The 17,244-nt window shown below is 45.1% G+C and overlaps 2 protein-coding genes across 2 annotated transcripts in view; both read left to right on the top strand.

The window, feature by feature from the left end:
- The window catches only part of CDK14 (cyclin dependent kinase 14), a 440,472-nt gene that overhangs the window by 336,453 nt on the left and 86,775 nt on the right, over positions 1 to 17,244 (top strand). The window lies entirely within an intron of this gene.
- FZD1 (frizzled class receptor 1) lies at positions 2,698 to 6,423 on the top strand. Its single transcript, XM_061996378.1, has one exon. The coding sequence runs from the start codon at positions 3,069 to 3,071 to the stop codon at positions 4,824 to 4,826; it is 1,758 nt and encodes a 585-aa protein (XP_061852362.1). The 5' UTR covers positions 2,698 to 3,068; the 3' UTR covers positions 4,827 to 6,423.

Here is a 17,244-nt window from a genome sequence, read left to right as displayed (position 1 = left end):
GACAGCTATCTCTGACAGGAAGAAGGTAATAACTTTGGAACAGAGAGGACATTAATGATGTTATGGATGGGAGAAAGGCTGGCTTTTATTAGCTAAGCAAAAAAGAGAGACAATTACCCTAGTCTGTTATTTTGGGAGAGGTAAGCTGGTGGAGTGTGGATGACAGCAGAAGGATATTACTGTGTACTAGCAGACCACCATCTCTACTGAGTCCCTGGTTTGGGGCAGAGTTAGGAAATCTAGTTCCCATGCTTAGTTCTGTGGAACAAGTTCTGTAGTTTCCCTTAAGGATCAGGTCTGAAAGAGAAGAATGTCCCACTTTGTGAGAAACACTACCCCACAAACAGCCCTGCATTTTGCTTTATGAAGAGAGGCTCTCAGAGTTCATGCTGATGCTGAGTGGTCATTTTCAGCAGCAAAACTACCTGGAAAGGAGACATAGTAGTACCCCACAGGATGAAGTATGTTACAGATCTGGAACTGCAAATGCAAGACCAGAGTATGCTGGTGGTTTGATGGCAGGGGATGTTCATTGTTGTAGCAGTGATGGGCATCTTGTATACACTGATTTTTGAGAACACTCTTCTGGCCTGTTGCACATAGCAACTTAGAACTTTCCAGTTTTTCAGATCTGTGAGTATTTCTAAGTATTTCAAATGTAGATGCTCATAGATAGAATTTCAGCCCTGGTGAAGGACTTGGGTGTCTTGACCTTTCTTGGATTGTGTGAGGTGTCCTTGGGGTCTGAAAACCACAGGCAGAAAAATTGTGAAGGTTTCCTGAGACTAGTTAGAAATTCACACTCATTTTCTATGAGGAAGAGCATGTATCATACTTACTCCTGTCTAAAGATCCAGTGTTCAATTGTTTTAAGATGAATAAGAAAACAATATTGACACTTACCTTGATATAAATCAGGTATTGTGCTAGAAGGGAGTTAGTAATTTTAATTACCGATGTAGATCTGAAGAGGATATTCTGTAGCTTGACTGTAAATATGATATGCAAGGAATCAAACTTTTTTCAGCACAAGACGGCAAAAGATATTTGTGCATATCATTTTTGAACTATGGTCCCATCCAATGAATGTCGGTAAACAACATCAGCAACTGAGATATTTAAGGTTGTGCAATTTGTAAACGTGATCCCACTCCTGCTGTCACTACACAGTATGGATCTTGCTATTAATTAGTTTGGATGTGGGACAGTACTATTGGGAGAAAGAAAGTGGCCTAAATAGCACGGTCCAAATTTTATCTGTAGCTATCCAAGAAATACAGATATCGTTTATTAACTCTTGCCATCTGTGACAGCTAGAAATAAATGCTGGGCTTGTCTTATTCCTAATGGGTTTTTGCAGCTCATTAGGTTGTAATGTGAAAGGGGTGGGACCATGCTGCAGAGAAGGAAGACAGCTGGATGCCTGGTTCAGCTCAATGGCAGCATTAACCATTGGACAAATATGAGGACGTTCACATCCACTTGGCTTGGTTACAGAATGTTATGTGGTAGGATTCTCCTCCTGCTTTTCAGGAGCACAGTTTATAATTCTTACTGAATGCCAGTGAGTACCGTAAATCTCTCATTCCGTCTCCATCATTTTTTTCTGGACTGTGCATTTCGGAAGAGCCAACAGGGCCTCCACTCTGCGTGACCAACAGGGCTTTAGATGCTCATTCACTCCTTTCCCACAATATAGTGACTACTTCAAAAACCCGACGGGAGATATTTGCAAGTCACGCAGCATTCATCTCGAATTAAGCTGGAATAGCTGCCACTGGGCAGAGGGAGGAAGGGGAATGCGAAAGCCCTGCTGTGTTGATTTTCGTATCGCAGGCTGCTGCTGTAGACACGGTAGGAGGAAGACGCACATAAAATACTGGTAATAAGTCGCTCGCGAGATACTTAAAGCGTCTCTGGAGGGAGGCGAGTTGTGGCCAGTGGCACAGCACAAGATGCGTGTCAGCGATGCGGCTGGACATCGTGGCCAGGCCACTTCTCGGTCACGGCCCTCCAACTGTCGCTGCGCGCGCACAGCCCCCCCCCCCGCCCCCCCGAATTACTGCAACAAACCTCTTCCACAGCTCAGTCCTGCAATCCTGCCCAGCTGCTCCCGACTCCCTGCAGCATCCTCCTGACAGCAGCGCCGGCCTCCCCTCTCCTGCCCTTTGCTATTTGCCAAATCTACCCACCCCCCAAACCTCCCCAATCCCGAAACCTCCCTCGGCGGGTTGTGAATGGAACCGAAATGAGCACGGCTGCCCTTCCGCCGGAGAAGATAACGAGTGGGATGGGCCCTGGACCCCGCCGAGGTGCACGGCTCAATGGCCTCAACTATCGTCATTAACCGGGAATCCAAAACCAGCCCCCGGGATAACCATCACTGGCACTCTGGCGTCCAGCCGAGCCGCCCCGGCGGGCCCGGCCTTCCCCTGCCCCTGAGCGCCGCCGACCTAAAGCCACAGCCCCCCCGCCCCCATCGCCTCCCCGCCATCACCGCACGGGGCTGTCCCCGCGCCGCTGCCGCACCCCCCTCCCCCCCGTCGCTGCCGCCATCGCCGCCTTTGTGCGCGGCGGGGGGCAATCCAACGCCCGCCTGCGCCCGCCCCCGGGTGAGGCGTTGGGAGACAGTCCTTTACGCAGGAAAGTTAGGCGTCGGTTTCAAGGCTCCTCCCTCCCGTGAAAGGCAGACTGCGGGGCGCCTGGAAACCGGTCGGAGAGAGCGCGGCGCGGCGAGGCGAGGGGCGCGGGCTCGAGGGGCCGGCACCAATGGTCAGGCGGCGGCGGCGGCGGCGGAGGCGGTGGCGGCAGTAGTTGGAGGCGGTGGCGGCAGTAGTCGGAGGCGGTGGCGGCAGTAGTTGGAGGCGGTGGCGGCAGTAGTTGGAGGCGCGGCGGCCGCTGCCGCGGGTGCGGGCATAGCTGCGCGCCGCAGCCGCGCGAGTGGCGGCCGGGGTTGTCCCGTCCCTGCCCGCCGCTCCCTTCATGAGTCGCAAGTTTGGTCCGGGAGGAGCAGCAGCGGCGGAGGCGGGGCGGCAGGAGCCCGGCCAGGCAGTCGGCACCGACTGAGCATGGCCGAGCGGCGCGGGCCAGCGGCGAGCGGCGGCAGGGAAGTTGGCAGGCGGCAAGCGGGCGGTGGCTGGTGCCCGCGGCTGCCGCCGCCGCTGCTGCTGCTGCTGTGGGCGGCGGCGCTGCCGGCCGGGGGGCAGTACAACGGTGAGCGGGGCATCTCCATCCCGGACCATGGCTATTGCCAGCCCATCTCCATCCCGCTCTGCACAGACATCGCCTACAACCAGACCATCATGCCCAACCTGCTGGGCCACACCAACCAGGAGGACGCGGGGCTGGAGGTGCACCAGTTCTACCCGCTGGTGAAGGTGCAGTGCTCGGCCGAGCTCAAGTTCTTCCTCTGCTCCATGTACGCCCCAGTGTGCACCGTGCTGGAGCAGGCCCTGCCTCCCTGCCGCTCCCTTTGCGAGCGGGCCCGCCAGGGCTGCGAGGCCCTCATGAACAAGTTTGGCTTCCAGTGGCCCGATACACTGCGCTGCGAGAAGTTCCCGGTGCACGGGGCCGGCGAGCTCTGCGTGGGGCAAAACGCTTCCGAGCGCGGTACCCCCACGCCCGCCCTGCGCCCCGAGAGCTGGACCAGCAACCCCCACCGCGGGGGCACCGGCAGCAGTCCCGGGGGCATGGGTCCCGGCGAGCCCCACGGGCGCTTCTCCTGCCCACGGGCGCTGAAGGTGCCCTCCTACCTGAACTATCGCTTCCTGGGGGAGAAGGACTGTGGGGCGCCCTGCGAGCCTGGCCGCCTCTATGGACTCATGTACTTCGGGCCTGAGGAGCTGCGCTTCTCCCGTACCTGGATCGGCATCTGGTCGGTGCTCTGCTGCGCCTCCACCCTCTTCACTGTCCTCACCTACCTCGTGGACATGAAGCGGTTCAGCTACCCCGAGCGGCCCATCATCTTTCTCTCAGGCTGCTACACGGCAGTGGCTGTGGCCTACATCGCCGGCTTCCTACTTGAGGAGAGGGTGGTCTGCAATGAGCGCTTCGCAGAGGATGGCTCCCGCACTGTAGCACAGGGCACAAAGCGGGAGGGCTGCACCATACTCTTCATGATGCTCTACTTCTTTGGCATGGCCAGTTCCATCTGGTGGGTCATCCTCTCCCTCACCTGGTTTCTGGCTGCTGGCATGAAGTGGGGCCACGAGGCCATTGAGGCCAACTCCCAGTACTTCCACCTGGCTGCCTGGGCTGTGCCAGCCATCAAGACCATCACCATCCTGGCTCTGGGGCAGGTGGATGGGGACGTTCTCAGCGGTGTCTGCTTTGTGGGCATCAACAACGTGGATGCCCTGCGGGGCTTTGTGCTGGCCCCCTTGTTTGTCTACCTGTTCATCGGCACCTCCTTTCTGCTGGCTGGCTTCGTGTCCCTCTTCAGGATCCGGACCATCATGAAGCATGATGGCACCAAGACAGAAAAGCTGGAGAAGCTCATGGTGAGGATAGGCATCTTCAGCGTCCTCTACACAGTGCCAGCCACCATCGTCATTGCCTGCTATTTTTACGAGCAAGCTTTTAGGGAACAGTGGGAAAGGAGCTGGGTCACGCAGAGCTGTAAGAGCTATGCCATCCCCTGCCCCAGCCACAGCAGCCACCACCCAACCATGAGCCCTGACTTCACTGTCTTCATGATCAAGTATCTCATGACCTTAATCGTGGGCATCACCTCGGGCTTCTGGATCTGGTCTGGAAAAACACTGAACTCCTGGAGGAAGTTTTACACCAGGCTCACCAACAGCAAGCAGGGTGAAACCACTGTCTGAGACCCCTGCCAGCTGGGCCAGGGGGTGTGGCAGGGGGGTGGCTGGAGGTCGGGGAGCTCAGCATTGGAAAAGAGCTCCTTATCAAGCCCGGGCAAACTTTGGGGACTAAGAGTTGCTTCAGCAGGCTGCGGGGAGCAGAGGAAGAGTCAGTGAGGGATCCCTGCGCCTGGGACTGCTCAACTGTGCCTCCTGGTTGCTCTCGGGCTGTCTCCTGTGGGAAACGAACGCACTGTCAGGTTGAGGGAGAGGGATGTAAATAGCCTCTGTAAGATTTTGTAAGTATATTTGTATTTAAATTACATAAATATAACTTTTTTTAATTATATAGGACACTTGCAACCCATTTGCGGATTTTACTTCCTTGCCCCCCTCTCCTTTTTTTAATTAAAGAAGCGTTGTATTTTTGTTTCGTACGGTGGGATGGGAAAAGCTGTTGGTAAGAGAAGCCAAACCAAACCCCTTTCCCCCGAGCCCCCCAGGTTTTGTTACGGCTTTGCTGGAGTTCGGGCGGCTTGAGCAGCAGGGCTCGGAGCGAGGCGCTGCCGGCGGCGCTTCCTGAGGTGGGATGGGTCCCGCGCTGCGGGCCCTGGGCCCCAGACCCGGCCCGCACGACGGCTGTGGCAGGCGACGCGGGCAGGGGCGCCGTTTCCCTCGCCGACCCCGTGGCAGGAGGACGGACCCCCGCGCAGCCACGGTACTTTACTTCGCCTCGCCTCAGCCGGCCGTGGCGGAGCCGAGCCCCGCTGACCCCGGCAGAACCATGTGAAACGACACCCAGCCCCTGCCCCGAGGTATGCCCGGCCTGTCTCCGGAGGGAGTGTCTCCCTGCCCCGCCTGGGCGATCGGCCGACGGCTACACTGTCACAGTTTAATGAGATTTATTTAAATACACCAGATAGTTTAGGAGGAGTTGGCTGGTTTTGTTTTAGGAGTTGAGGTTTATCACCATCTGCACCTGTAGCAGACCCGATGGCTTAGGAGGTGATGTGGACACTATAAACTTTTGAGGTGTTTTTTTAAGCACCTTGTCAGTGCAAGATCTGGGTGGTAGCGAGGGAGTGGGGCTGCTCCCAGAGGGGCTCCCACTGCCCTCGGCCGAAAAAGAGCTTCATCAGAATAACATGCAGAATTCAGATTTTTTTTTTCCTATAATTATATCCATACACTTGGAAAACATTGGAGCCATTGCCATTCCCTTGAATTTTAATTCGTTGACATTTAATCCATTACACATTATAAGTGTGTGATGATTTTTGCCAGTAGTAAAAACGAAGGGAAAACAGAAAACCAGAATGTTAAAGCACTCTGGTAGGATTAAGACCATAAAGAGCCTCTGCTGTCTTTCCCCCCCACCTCCCCTTTTGTTTATTTGTTTGTTACAGTGATATTGCATGCTGCAATGGTACAATACTATGTGTGCAGTATGCCTCTTACTTTGTATGCTCCTGGGTGTGTGGGATCGTGCTGCTCAAAAAAAAAGGTTAAAAAATAAATTGTAACTTTCAACAGATGAGTTTGAATAGTTAGTATTCTGTATGAAAAACAGCAGAATGCTTCTCACCTGATTGTAGTGTTTTAAACTTTTTTTATATATATAACAAATGCTTGTATTTAGGTTCATAAACATTACCTATGGCTATGATACCCTGAAATACAAAATTATTTGAATTTGGTATGCATTTATTTCTGTTTATTATCACAAGATCATCTATATTTATAGAGGAATAGAAATTTATATATATTAAATACCATATTTTTAATTTCTCTGAAATAAATTGAGATTTTGTACAAAACTTATCTTGTCCTTTTACATTTTCCTCTGACTAACTCATACTGTGTGAAAGCAGTGTATATACTACAAAATGTGTGAGATTCCTTTTTTCTTATATTGAGTTCACAGTAACAAGCTGGAATTCAGTGTAGGAATTCATTGTGCATTTCAGTTTTTATCTCTGGGCCAGTCTAGATTAATCCTTCAAAAGAAGTAATGTAAACTGTTCAAGATCTCTGACAGGGTATGACTGGTGGTGTGAAATTCAAGAGGAGATCTGCTATATGACAGGAAAAGAAAGATCACTGGTTCTCTTTCTTTTTTAAAAGAAAAGGGTTGTCTCAACTTAGCCTTTCTTTTCCCTTTCCTATTAAAATTTAAAAAAAAGATTCTCACTGCTCAAAATGATACTCAGACTATGTTGCAATATTGTTAGAATATTTTAGTGACTGATACAGCTTTGTTTTCCTGAATTTGGAATGTTTGGTTAATCTAGAGTTAAACGATATGTTCATGGGAGCGTTGCAGCTTTGTGGAAAGTACATGCATTCTAAACCTTTCAGCACAACATGTCCCGTCCCCCCCTCCTTTTTTTTTTTTTTTTCCCTAATTCATTCTTTAAAGAGCCATTCTGTAAGCATGGGTTTGTTAGGAAATGACTGGCTAATTATGAAACCTGATTTCCAGTGTTGAAAGCTAGTACAGTGTTTCATTATGTGGATCTGGAGGAAGATGTAAATGATTTTTGGCTTGTTTCCTTTTTTCAAATCGTGATGCATAAACAACCAGAGAGAACCGAGCGAAGCTTAACAGTATTTCTCTAATAAGGTAAGACAGAGGGGCATTTTTTTCACCATTTAAAATTTTGTCTTATATAAACATAGTTCCTGCTTTCTGAGATAATTTGCACATTTTTTCTCAAGTCTTTTCAATTTTAGTATTTAAAGTTGTACTTGTCAGCACTAATGGCCTGAGGTACAAGCCATTCCGTTTCAGTTGCAGTGGAATTCTTTTTGGTCAGTGTATAATTACATTTGAGCCTTTTGACGGATCTGTTTTCTTGCAGCTAAATGTGTGTGATTTGTTTATGCGTGGGAGAACACCTTTAATTGTAATAGAGACTTTATGATAGGGATGGGAGGACCTATTTTTAAAAAATACTTTTCAAAGATGAATAATGGACTTGTTTCTTCTTGGAGTGAAATATTGTTAATGTTTGCAGTTCGTAATCTGCAGGAGATATGGATCCCCTTTGGGGATTCTTTGGGATATTTTTCAGATTGCAGAGATGAAGCCCTGTGTTCAATCTTAGTTATTTTAATATATATATACTAGAGAGCACATATGATAATTTAAAAATAATTTGAAATAGCAGTCCCATGCTTTTTTGCTTGCTAACTTTTGTTAGCAAGCAAAACTTTCACAGGGCAATAATTTGCAAAGGTCACAGTCATTAATGAATGCTGTGGTGCTGTTTGACTCACCTACGTTTTCGTATTTTTGCTTGTCAACACATAATGGTATTTGAGATGCATTATTAATATGATACAAAGATGTCTTTTGCATGACATATTGCGGTCATCAATAATGTTTTAGGTTACTCTTAAAAACAAATCTGTTGATTGTTCCAGGATATTTAGACAGGCATTCCTTAGTCAACAGCATTGTGTTCTCTCATGGGATATATTTATAGCCTGAAATGAAGGGGAACTCAGAATCGCCATTTCCCTGGAGAGGGCTGTAGCCTGGAGAACTGGGGATGCCCATTTGCTTTTCATCCTTCAGTAATAGTAATGCTCTTTAATGTAGTGGCAAATTTGTGGTATTGGAAAGAAATTATATGCTGTTTCCATAACAAATCCTATTGGGAAGGAGAAAGATTTCTGCTTTGTTCATATAGTAATGCCCCATATGTGCATTGGGATTGGGATTTTTGAAACGAGTGGCAAGGCTGCAATCTAGTAGGACTGAATTCTGCCTTTAGGGTGAGGCCCACCCTTCTGCCACCATCCCAGTGCTTGCTGCTGGGCACAACTACAATCACAGGTTTTGCTGAGGATTGCTTTTATTTAAGTGGACTTTTTAAAAAAATTATTATTCAAAAGGATGATGATTAGGCATGAGAAGAGGCTGCTGTACATGTACAGATCAATATTTTTCAAAATGGGCTATGGCCTTGAACCTCATCAGTCTTTTGCCATTTCCAGTTACAATAGAGAACTTCCAGGCCAACACGGTAATTCTGTTGAAAAGGTGTGCACCCTACAGCTGACTAGAGAAAGCAATTTTGGGTTTGGTGTGGCAGATGTAGTTTGAAATGATTGAGAGTACTCTTGCAAAAAGTTTGTCTTTGTATGACACAGCTCCTCCATCCTAGTGCTGAAGGGCCTCATAAAGAGCTTCAGCTAGTAAAATTCATGACAACTGAAGAGGTAAGAAGTTAAATTCTTACCTATAAAAATAAGGAAACTGAGGTAGGGCTCTTGTTTTCTTCAGGAATTGACCCTCTAGTGCTCAAACACTGGAATTGCATACTATTTAATAGATGTTTCCAATTTTAGCACTGAAGGATTGTGTGGCAATACTAGGCAAAATCTGAGTATCAGCTCCCACTTCCCCTATCCCCCCTTAATTCTCTTAAACTTCTTCTGGTTGTTTGCACTTGTTGAACCCAGGGCATCCTTGCTCTGCATGTTATGCCAGTTTAGAGTGAATGGATCATATGGGTGCTGAATTCAAATAGTGATGTAAAAATGCAAGTCCTTTAGCTATTTGGTCCCATTAGAAGTGTCCATAGCTGTGAATGTTTCTCGTATTTTTAAGTCTCTTGACTCTGTTCATCAGTTGAGCTGGAAGACTTAGGCGATGATTCATGCTCATATGGAGAAAGGGAACTTTGTTTTTATTGCTTTGGACTGAACCCCTTGCTTCCTGTGTGTTTACAGTGTACAGGTGTTACCGGATAAGTGCTTTCTTCTGAAGCTCCAGTTTTGAAGTCATGGTACTGTCATTTTTAAAAAGGCTTAGTGTTGTGGTTTAACCTCATCCAACAAGTAGGCATCACACCACTGTTTGCTCACTTCCCCCAGGCTGGAGTGGCAGAGAGAATTTGAAGCGTAGAAGTGAGAAAACTCATGGGTTGAGATACAGACAGTCTTAACAGGTAAAGAAAAAGCTGTACATGCAAGCAAGGCAAAACAAGGAATTCATTTACCACTTCCCATGGGCAAGCAGGTATTCAGAAATCTCCAGAATGTAGGGCTCTGTCACACATAATGGTTACTTGGGAAGACAAACACCATCACCCTGAATGTCCCCTTTCTTCCTTCTTCTTCCACAGCTTTTATTACTGAGCATGACACCATATGGTCTGGAATATCCCTCTAGTCACTTGGAGTCAGCTGTCTTGGCTGTGTCCCTTCCCAGCTTCTTGTGCACTCCCAGCCCACTTCACTAGTGGGGTGGGGTGAGGAACAGAAAAGGCCTCAACTCTGTGCAAACACCACTTAGCAATAATGACAACATCCTTATCAATGCAGTTCTCAGCACAAACCTAAACCATAGCCCCATACCAGGTACTATGAAGAAAATTAACTCTCCCCCAGCCAAAACCAGCATGGTTAACTGGTTTAGGAAGCAAGGCTTGGTGACTTAATGCTCTGGCTTTGTTTTTCACAGTTTAGTTTTTAAAAATTTCCAGGCATTTTGAGATGGGAAATAGCTGTTTGAGGACAAACTAAGCATGCCAAGATTAGGTTCTGGACATATTACAAGCATTTGTTTGAGTGTGGCCCGGTGACAGTGTTAAAGCAGACTAGATAGTACTATGCCCTATAAGAAAGAAAGAAAGGCATAATTGCATTCACTTGCCAACTGAAAATCACTCTTCACTTTTACGTAGTGTTTTTAAGTCACTAAATGGAGAAGTACATATCATTTCTGTCATAGGGGAGAGATTTTGGTGAATTAACAAAATTGGCCTTATTAAGCAATATGTAATTGCAAGTGCAACACTTTCTGGATAAAAGCAGTACCATTTAGTTTAGTCATAGATAATGTTTTAAAAAAAATAAATAAGAAAACATGCTGATTTTGTAGGCCATGACAACTGTGTTTCAGATATCAACTTGGGTTTAGTCTAAACTTTCAGTGTAACCACATCAGAGAGTCTTCCAGGCATGAGGTCTTGCCCTTGTTTGCATTAAAATCAGCAGAATTAAGTTGCTTATCTTGAGGCTGAATAAATAAACTCTAATCTTAGCAATGAAGACCCACATCCAGCCACTGATGTCATCAGTGCTGCAGTGAGACCCCCACAAGCCTTGTCCAAGTATCCCAAGGCACGTGAAAGTCTTGGGTGTGATTGAACTGCACTAAGGTGGAAACTTCACAGTAACAGTTGAGCTGATAGAAACATGCTGTGTTGGGAGACTTGTGTCAGCCACCATATAAAGTATTTTTGATGAACTATCTTAGAAATAACTATCTTAAGAAATATTGAAGTAATAGACTTTTATGCTGCACATCAGTAGTGCAGCATAGGAGGGGGAATTATAGTATCACCAGGATCTCTCGGGTAAGGGAGAACAGTATTTTTGTCTAGTTCTAGTATAACTTGACTAATGTTAATTACTTGCTACAACACAAATTTAAAGGCAATTTGTCATGGGGTGGTTTGATGACAGAGATCACAAGAGAAATGAAAGCAGCCTGTATCTCTCAGGTGGGATGTTTTGATGCTGTTTCCTTGCATACTCATTTGTATAATTCCGATATTTTATAGCTGTTTTACATTCTGTGACTCAGTGCTAGTCTTGTTGTGTTTTAAGTGAGACTAACAATATGAATCATGGATGTTGCATGACTTGTCCTTTTATCTTGTTCAGGTTAATTGCTATTGCTTTGCTATTGGTAACTTGTTTAACTTCCATTACCATGCTCAGAGGACAGGCCTGATAGCCACAGACTGTGAAGTGTGTTTGAGCAAGACCAGAGCATGTCAGTTCACTCTGACAGTTTGCCTACCACCATTTCAATGCCTGTTGCTGCATCTTGGGCTCCCTCAGAGGTAACATTGTCAATCCCCTGTGAACTCCATGGATGTCCTGCTGGCAGCAGCACTGCCCGGGCTGTGCTAAATTGGCTCATTTTCCTGGCTGCACAAGTGATGTGCTGGCTCTTTTGTTTTTTCCCCACCTACACAGGGTGGAGGCTATCTTGACTGCTCTTAATCCCTGCATTTGACAGAGGAAGTTATGGGCAGTATGTGCCATTACAACATTCCTGGCCAATGCTACTTTGGCTTATACTCTGCTGCTTGCTTGCCCATGCCCTCTTGGGTAACCTCACTGGAAGTTACCTTGCTTTAACCATTGCCAGAATATAATTCATTCAGATCCCAGTTTATTCTTGAGGACTGACTGTGCAGTGTTCATCATATTTTGAGAATAGAAAGCTGTAAGAGTTGAGGTTGTCAAGAGTTTGGTTATGTTTGTAGCTGAGTACCTTCATCCCTGTTGTCCCTGTGATGGGACTCTTGCATGATCTGTGGTGTTTCTTCACACTTAGCATGATTATTTGCAAAGAACTGGAGATGAGCCATTGTGTTCAGCCACTGGCAGTGTATCTGTGTGAACAGCAGTGCCTATGGTGCTCCCTGAAAAACAGCTCCACTAAGCTCGAGGGAAGGTAACCCCCATCCTCCATTGTTTTCCCCTTGCATAGCTTATGGAAAGGATGAGGCACATATGGAGGAGGGATGTGATGGAGCAACTATTATGGATTTTGTTAGTTTTCCTTTTTCTTCCAGGCTGTCAGATTACGTAACAGAACAAATTTACCTGTATTTGCCCTTTTAGTTTTACTGTTTGGTAGAATAAAAGCCTTGTGATTCTACAAATATACTGCTTTGTAGGGAGGAGGGAACAGCAAGCATGTCACTCAGTCTACTGAGCAGCCATGCAACCTACTGCATGTGTTTTAAAACCCTTCATTATGATGGAAGAGCATGGCACCCCAAATGCATCACTCACCACTGTATGTACCAGCAAAGTCTGCCCCAGATTTGAGAAGAACCATCCCTGCTCATGGAGGGCCAGAGGGACTCCTTGCCTCTGCTGTCCTTTTTCCTCTATCTCCAGGCCATAGCCACAGGCACTTGCCTTGGTTCGGATGCTGACCTCTGCCTCATGTTTGTCCATGCAGAAGCCATACAAGATCATCATCCACTGCCACCTGGCACCCAATGGTAATGAGTTGGTGACAAGCTTATCTAGTTACTCACATTGGCTGACAAACTCAAACCTTTATACTTCAGTTTAAAGGATCTTGTATCCCCATTTCCTGTTCTCTGAAGCTTGCTTACCTAGTTTCAAACCTATGAAGTCATCCACTGTGGGGGATGCTCTGTGCTGTTCTGAGGGAATAAACATGAACCAGCTCGCTTCTGGTCTTTGAGGGTTTTTTTCGCCCTACCCTACTGTTGCCCTGTTTGATTGTCATTGAGCCTTGCCAGCTTCTCAACATGCCACAAGGTTTCCTTACTCACTTGCAGCAAACACCCTTTTCCCTCTTGGCCGTGGGCGGACATCCCTCCAAGGTGTTTCCTTCTCACTTTGGCAGATCTTATAACGTACAAATTGGGGCAAATGACATGTGGGGACATGAACCTCTACATTTTCCCCACCATAACTACCTCAACCACTGGAAACTTTGCTATTCTCTGATGGGTCCTGATAAGTGTCACCGTTTTGGTTTGTATTGCTCTCCTCAAATATTCATTGAAATGCAATGGGAGTCTGAGTCTGCAGTTCAGGGCTTAGCAAGCCCACTGAGACTTAAAGTCGGGGTCCACATTCTGCTCTAAGGCAAAGAGAGTGGGAATAGTACTCAAAATTTCTGTATTCCTTTGTGTATCTTGATAAGTAGGTTATTCTGGAGATGTGCCCTCTTTTTTGTTCATGGAGGAATTACTAATCATCTTAGATTTCTCAGAGTGCAAGATGGGAAGAAGACCGAAATTGTAAAGTTTCAGAGGACAGCTAGATGACCTCTTTTCAAAGCATTAGTAGGTGAACTCTTTTCAAAGCAGCATGACAAGTGTCTGATCATTGGCTCTTTATTTTTGGCCCTTGCACTCTATGCGGTCTTCTTCCTGGTGCCAGGAGAACCCTAAAACCTTTCTGAAGCCCACTGGTGAATTTTGACATGGTTAATATGGAAACAAGCACACACTTTTAACAGTAAAACTGCTAAGTGGGAGAAACATGTAAGTTGGAGCCTTTAAATCCAGATGAGCTGTCTTCACAGAAGTTAAGCTCTGATGCAACCATCAAATCATTGCGTTTTATGCAGCTATTATTGATATAATTATGTGGCTTTTTGAGGCAAAAGACTGGCTTAAATAATTCTACATGTTACTTCTGAACTCTAATCTGTCAATGACAGCTGGAGGAGTTCATCTGAGGCTCCTCCAGGTGTTCTGCAGTGAGTGCATTGCCTGGCATTTGGAAATTACTCTGGTGTGGCTTCCACTGGTGGACAAGACCAGGGAGGTTCATGGCGAGTGTCGGAGAGCACCCTACCAACAGGACAGCAGCATGACTGTCAGAAGCCATGCTTTTCAGCAAGTTGCTGGAAATGCTGCAAGGGTGAGCAAAGAAGGGAGCCCTGCCCTGCCACTGCTCTGGCCCTCCAGAGTGAAAAAGATGGAAGACGAAGAGCACATAAACATGACAGTATGTTGTTAAGAGAGCCTTGATGTTCTTCTGCCCCACTCCTCCTGCAGGAGAATGATTTTAGATAATCATAAAAACATGTACTGTGTCAAAAAACAGTCCGTACCACCCCTGAGTCTGTTTAGAAGATGACATGCTTTTGGCAAGTTCTTCAATAGCCACTGAAATGCCCAATGCATGTTAATGATCTAACCAATAAGTTATGGGTTCCTATTTTTTTAATTAATTATAGAACATTGACGAAACTGCAGGCACATGTTTCTGCTGCTAAAGCTTAGTCTTATCACAGTTTGAAAATGTGGAAAATCAATTACATGCTTTGAATTGCTCCCTTTATTGCTATAAAAGATTTTCTTCTTTCTTTTGGAGTAGTGTACACTTGGTAACATCTCCTGCTAACAGGCTGTTAGTACTTTCTGCTAAATTAACACACTACAAGTAAACTATACAGAAGGCATATGGAATGCTAAACATCCACTTTCTCCTCTGTTGTGGCTGTGCTGCAGCTTGGGAACCCTCAGCCTTGTTGCTACAACATCTGGACAACATTTGAGGCTGTCTCTCAAGTGCACGGGTGTGCACCTCCGGTGAGTTTTAACTTTCGGCATCTCTCTGCCTCTAATCTATATTTAATGTTTCATGACTAGTAGTCAAAGAAACTCCAGCTAAATATCAGGTTGGAATGAAAGTGATCCTTGGGAAAACACTCATTTTCTCAGCAGTTACTGGCAAAGTATCTGTGACAGAGACGTTCCCTGGAGATTTGTAGCCCATTCTCTTACAGTAATAATAATTAAGACTCGTGATTACTATGCTCACATAATCAAAGATCGCTTCATAAAATGTACTCCCTAAAGGGACAAATTCCCTGCTCCTAACTGGATGTCAGTCAGAGGGATCAGCACCCCCAGGGATCTGGAATCTTTGCTTGCCCTTTTCATTACCATGTTGTTAGCATTGTGTTACTTCATATTCTTCTCAATGCAAATGAGTAGGTAATCATGTGTAAATCATGCCCTCCAGAAGGCACATCTGGTGAGTTTTTTTCCCCAAATCTACCACAGGGATTTCTCACATGGAACATAATTACATCTCTGCCATATGGGCTCATTTATATTCTATTACGGGATAAGCTAATACGATTCAGAAATATGCTAAAAATACCTCAAAGTATTTTGAGCACTGTCAAAACACTTATCATTTCTTGCTTGCCTGTTTGATTGTGAATGACTTTATATTTATTTAGAGTTCTGCAGTGCCGAGTAACTGTAGAAAAACAAAATTGGGCCAGTTCTCTGTTGCCCAGTCTCAAAAAAGTACTTTAAATTCTTTCCCATGACATCCTCTGTCACTAATGCCAAATAGATTGGTGAACAAATGAAACTGAAGAACCTCTAAGACTTATTTACCTGCAGTAACACCTTTGCAGGTTTTAGGTGTCCCAGGAGGAAAGGAACATGTGTTTTAGTTGTGTCATCATTAGGCTAGACCAGGTCTGCACTTGATGTAATTGCTTTGTCCTGGCAAAGCTGTACACACACTTTAGCCATAATAAAATCGCAAACCTCTCTGCTAAAGGAAGGACTATTGTGCAAATAGCTTACCTAAAAAATGTAGGTAAAATAAGAATAGGTCAGTGATGAGTACCATAAATAAATACTTTAAAACTTAAGCAACGAAAGATCATATGAGATTGTTTTCAGAATTGTGATACTACAAAAGAATATATTATTTTCTGGTTAGAACTGTTTAATTTCACTGTAAGATTTTATTTAACAAGAATTTTAAATTATTACTTCACTGATTTTTAAAACTAGTACCACTAACACCCCTGGATAAAATCTGGGTTCACCACAATCAATCTTCATTTCAATCTTTTTATATATATATGTTCAGTATTTGACCCTTTGAAATTTGATCAGGCTTCCTTTATTCCATTAGCTAAGAAGGAACCTTAGACAATAATACACCAGGAGGATTATTAGGCCAGAGGATGGGAGAGTACCACACTTGAACCTGCACATGATACTTTAGATGGTACATTGCAAAAGCAGTGACTGACTTTTGTTATAAGGAAACGCTTGCTAGAAATTGGGCCAGGATTTTGAAAGTAGCAGCTGTTATGTTTCTCTTAACCAGAAGATAAAATTCAGGCTCAGTTTATAAAGCCCTTTGTGATTTTCAGTGGTGAAATATTCTATGTAGATATAAAATAAATTTTATAGCTATGAAATAAATTCTGGTACCTTTCTAGAATTGATCAATAATTTCATAGCATTACTAGGAAGTATTTGTTCTTTTATTTTCTTTTTTTATTGTACTATATCAAGATTTTAGATTTTTCTGCATTTAGACACTAAGCCTGACCTTTCCTGAATACTTTTCTGGGAACAATAATTATTGCTAAGGCATTGTGCTGAGATGTTTCTGCCACAAAGTACATAAGGAACTAACATTAAGTGTATGAAAAGATCCCTTGAATTCAGATTCCTAAGTATTCTGTGAATCAAAATGTAGAAGCTCTGATGTCTGTAATTGTGCAGTAGCATCAGACTCACAGGAGACAGTTTCTTTGGAGTTTACGTTGTTGTTAAGTCGCCTTTCAAAGTCAACTGATACAACAGGGTTTGGGTCAAAGCTGTGCACTGGTCATTGCTGAATAAGGAGACACATCTCTTCTACTCTATTTAGTGTAGAAGGGAAAAAATATCACACCATCTACAAGTTTATTACTGGAGAAAAGTATTTTTCCAGCCTTTGTTATTCCTGAAGTAAAGGACACTACAGTGATTTCATACATCAGGGAGGCATAAAAAACCAGAGTGGTCTCCTGGGCTGTGAAACAAAGAAAAATAAGCTTCAAATATTAGTCCTAACTCCATTAAATAATATTTTAATTCAGCTGTCATAG

The sequence above is a fragment of the Colius striatus genome, chromosome 5 (assembly GCF_028858725.1).
Source record: "Colius striatus isolate bColStr4 chromosome 5, bColStr4.1.hap1, whole genome shotgun sequence".
In the NCBI taxonomy this organism is placed as follows: domain Eukaryota; kingdom Metazoa; phylum Chordata; class Aves; order Coliiformes; family Coliidae; genus Colius; species Colius striatus.
This window is presented reverse-complemented; position numbering and strand designations above follow the sequence as displayed.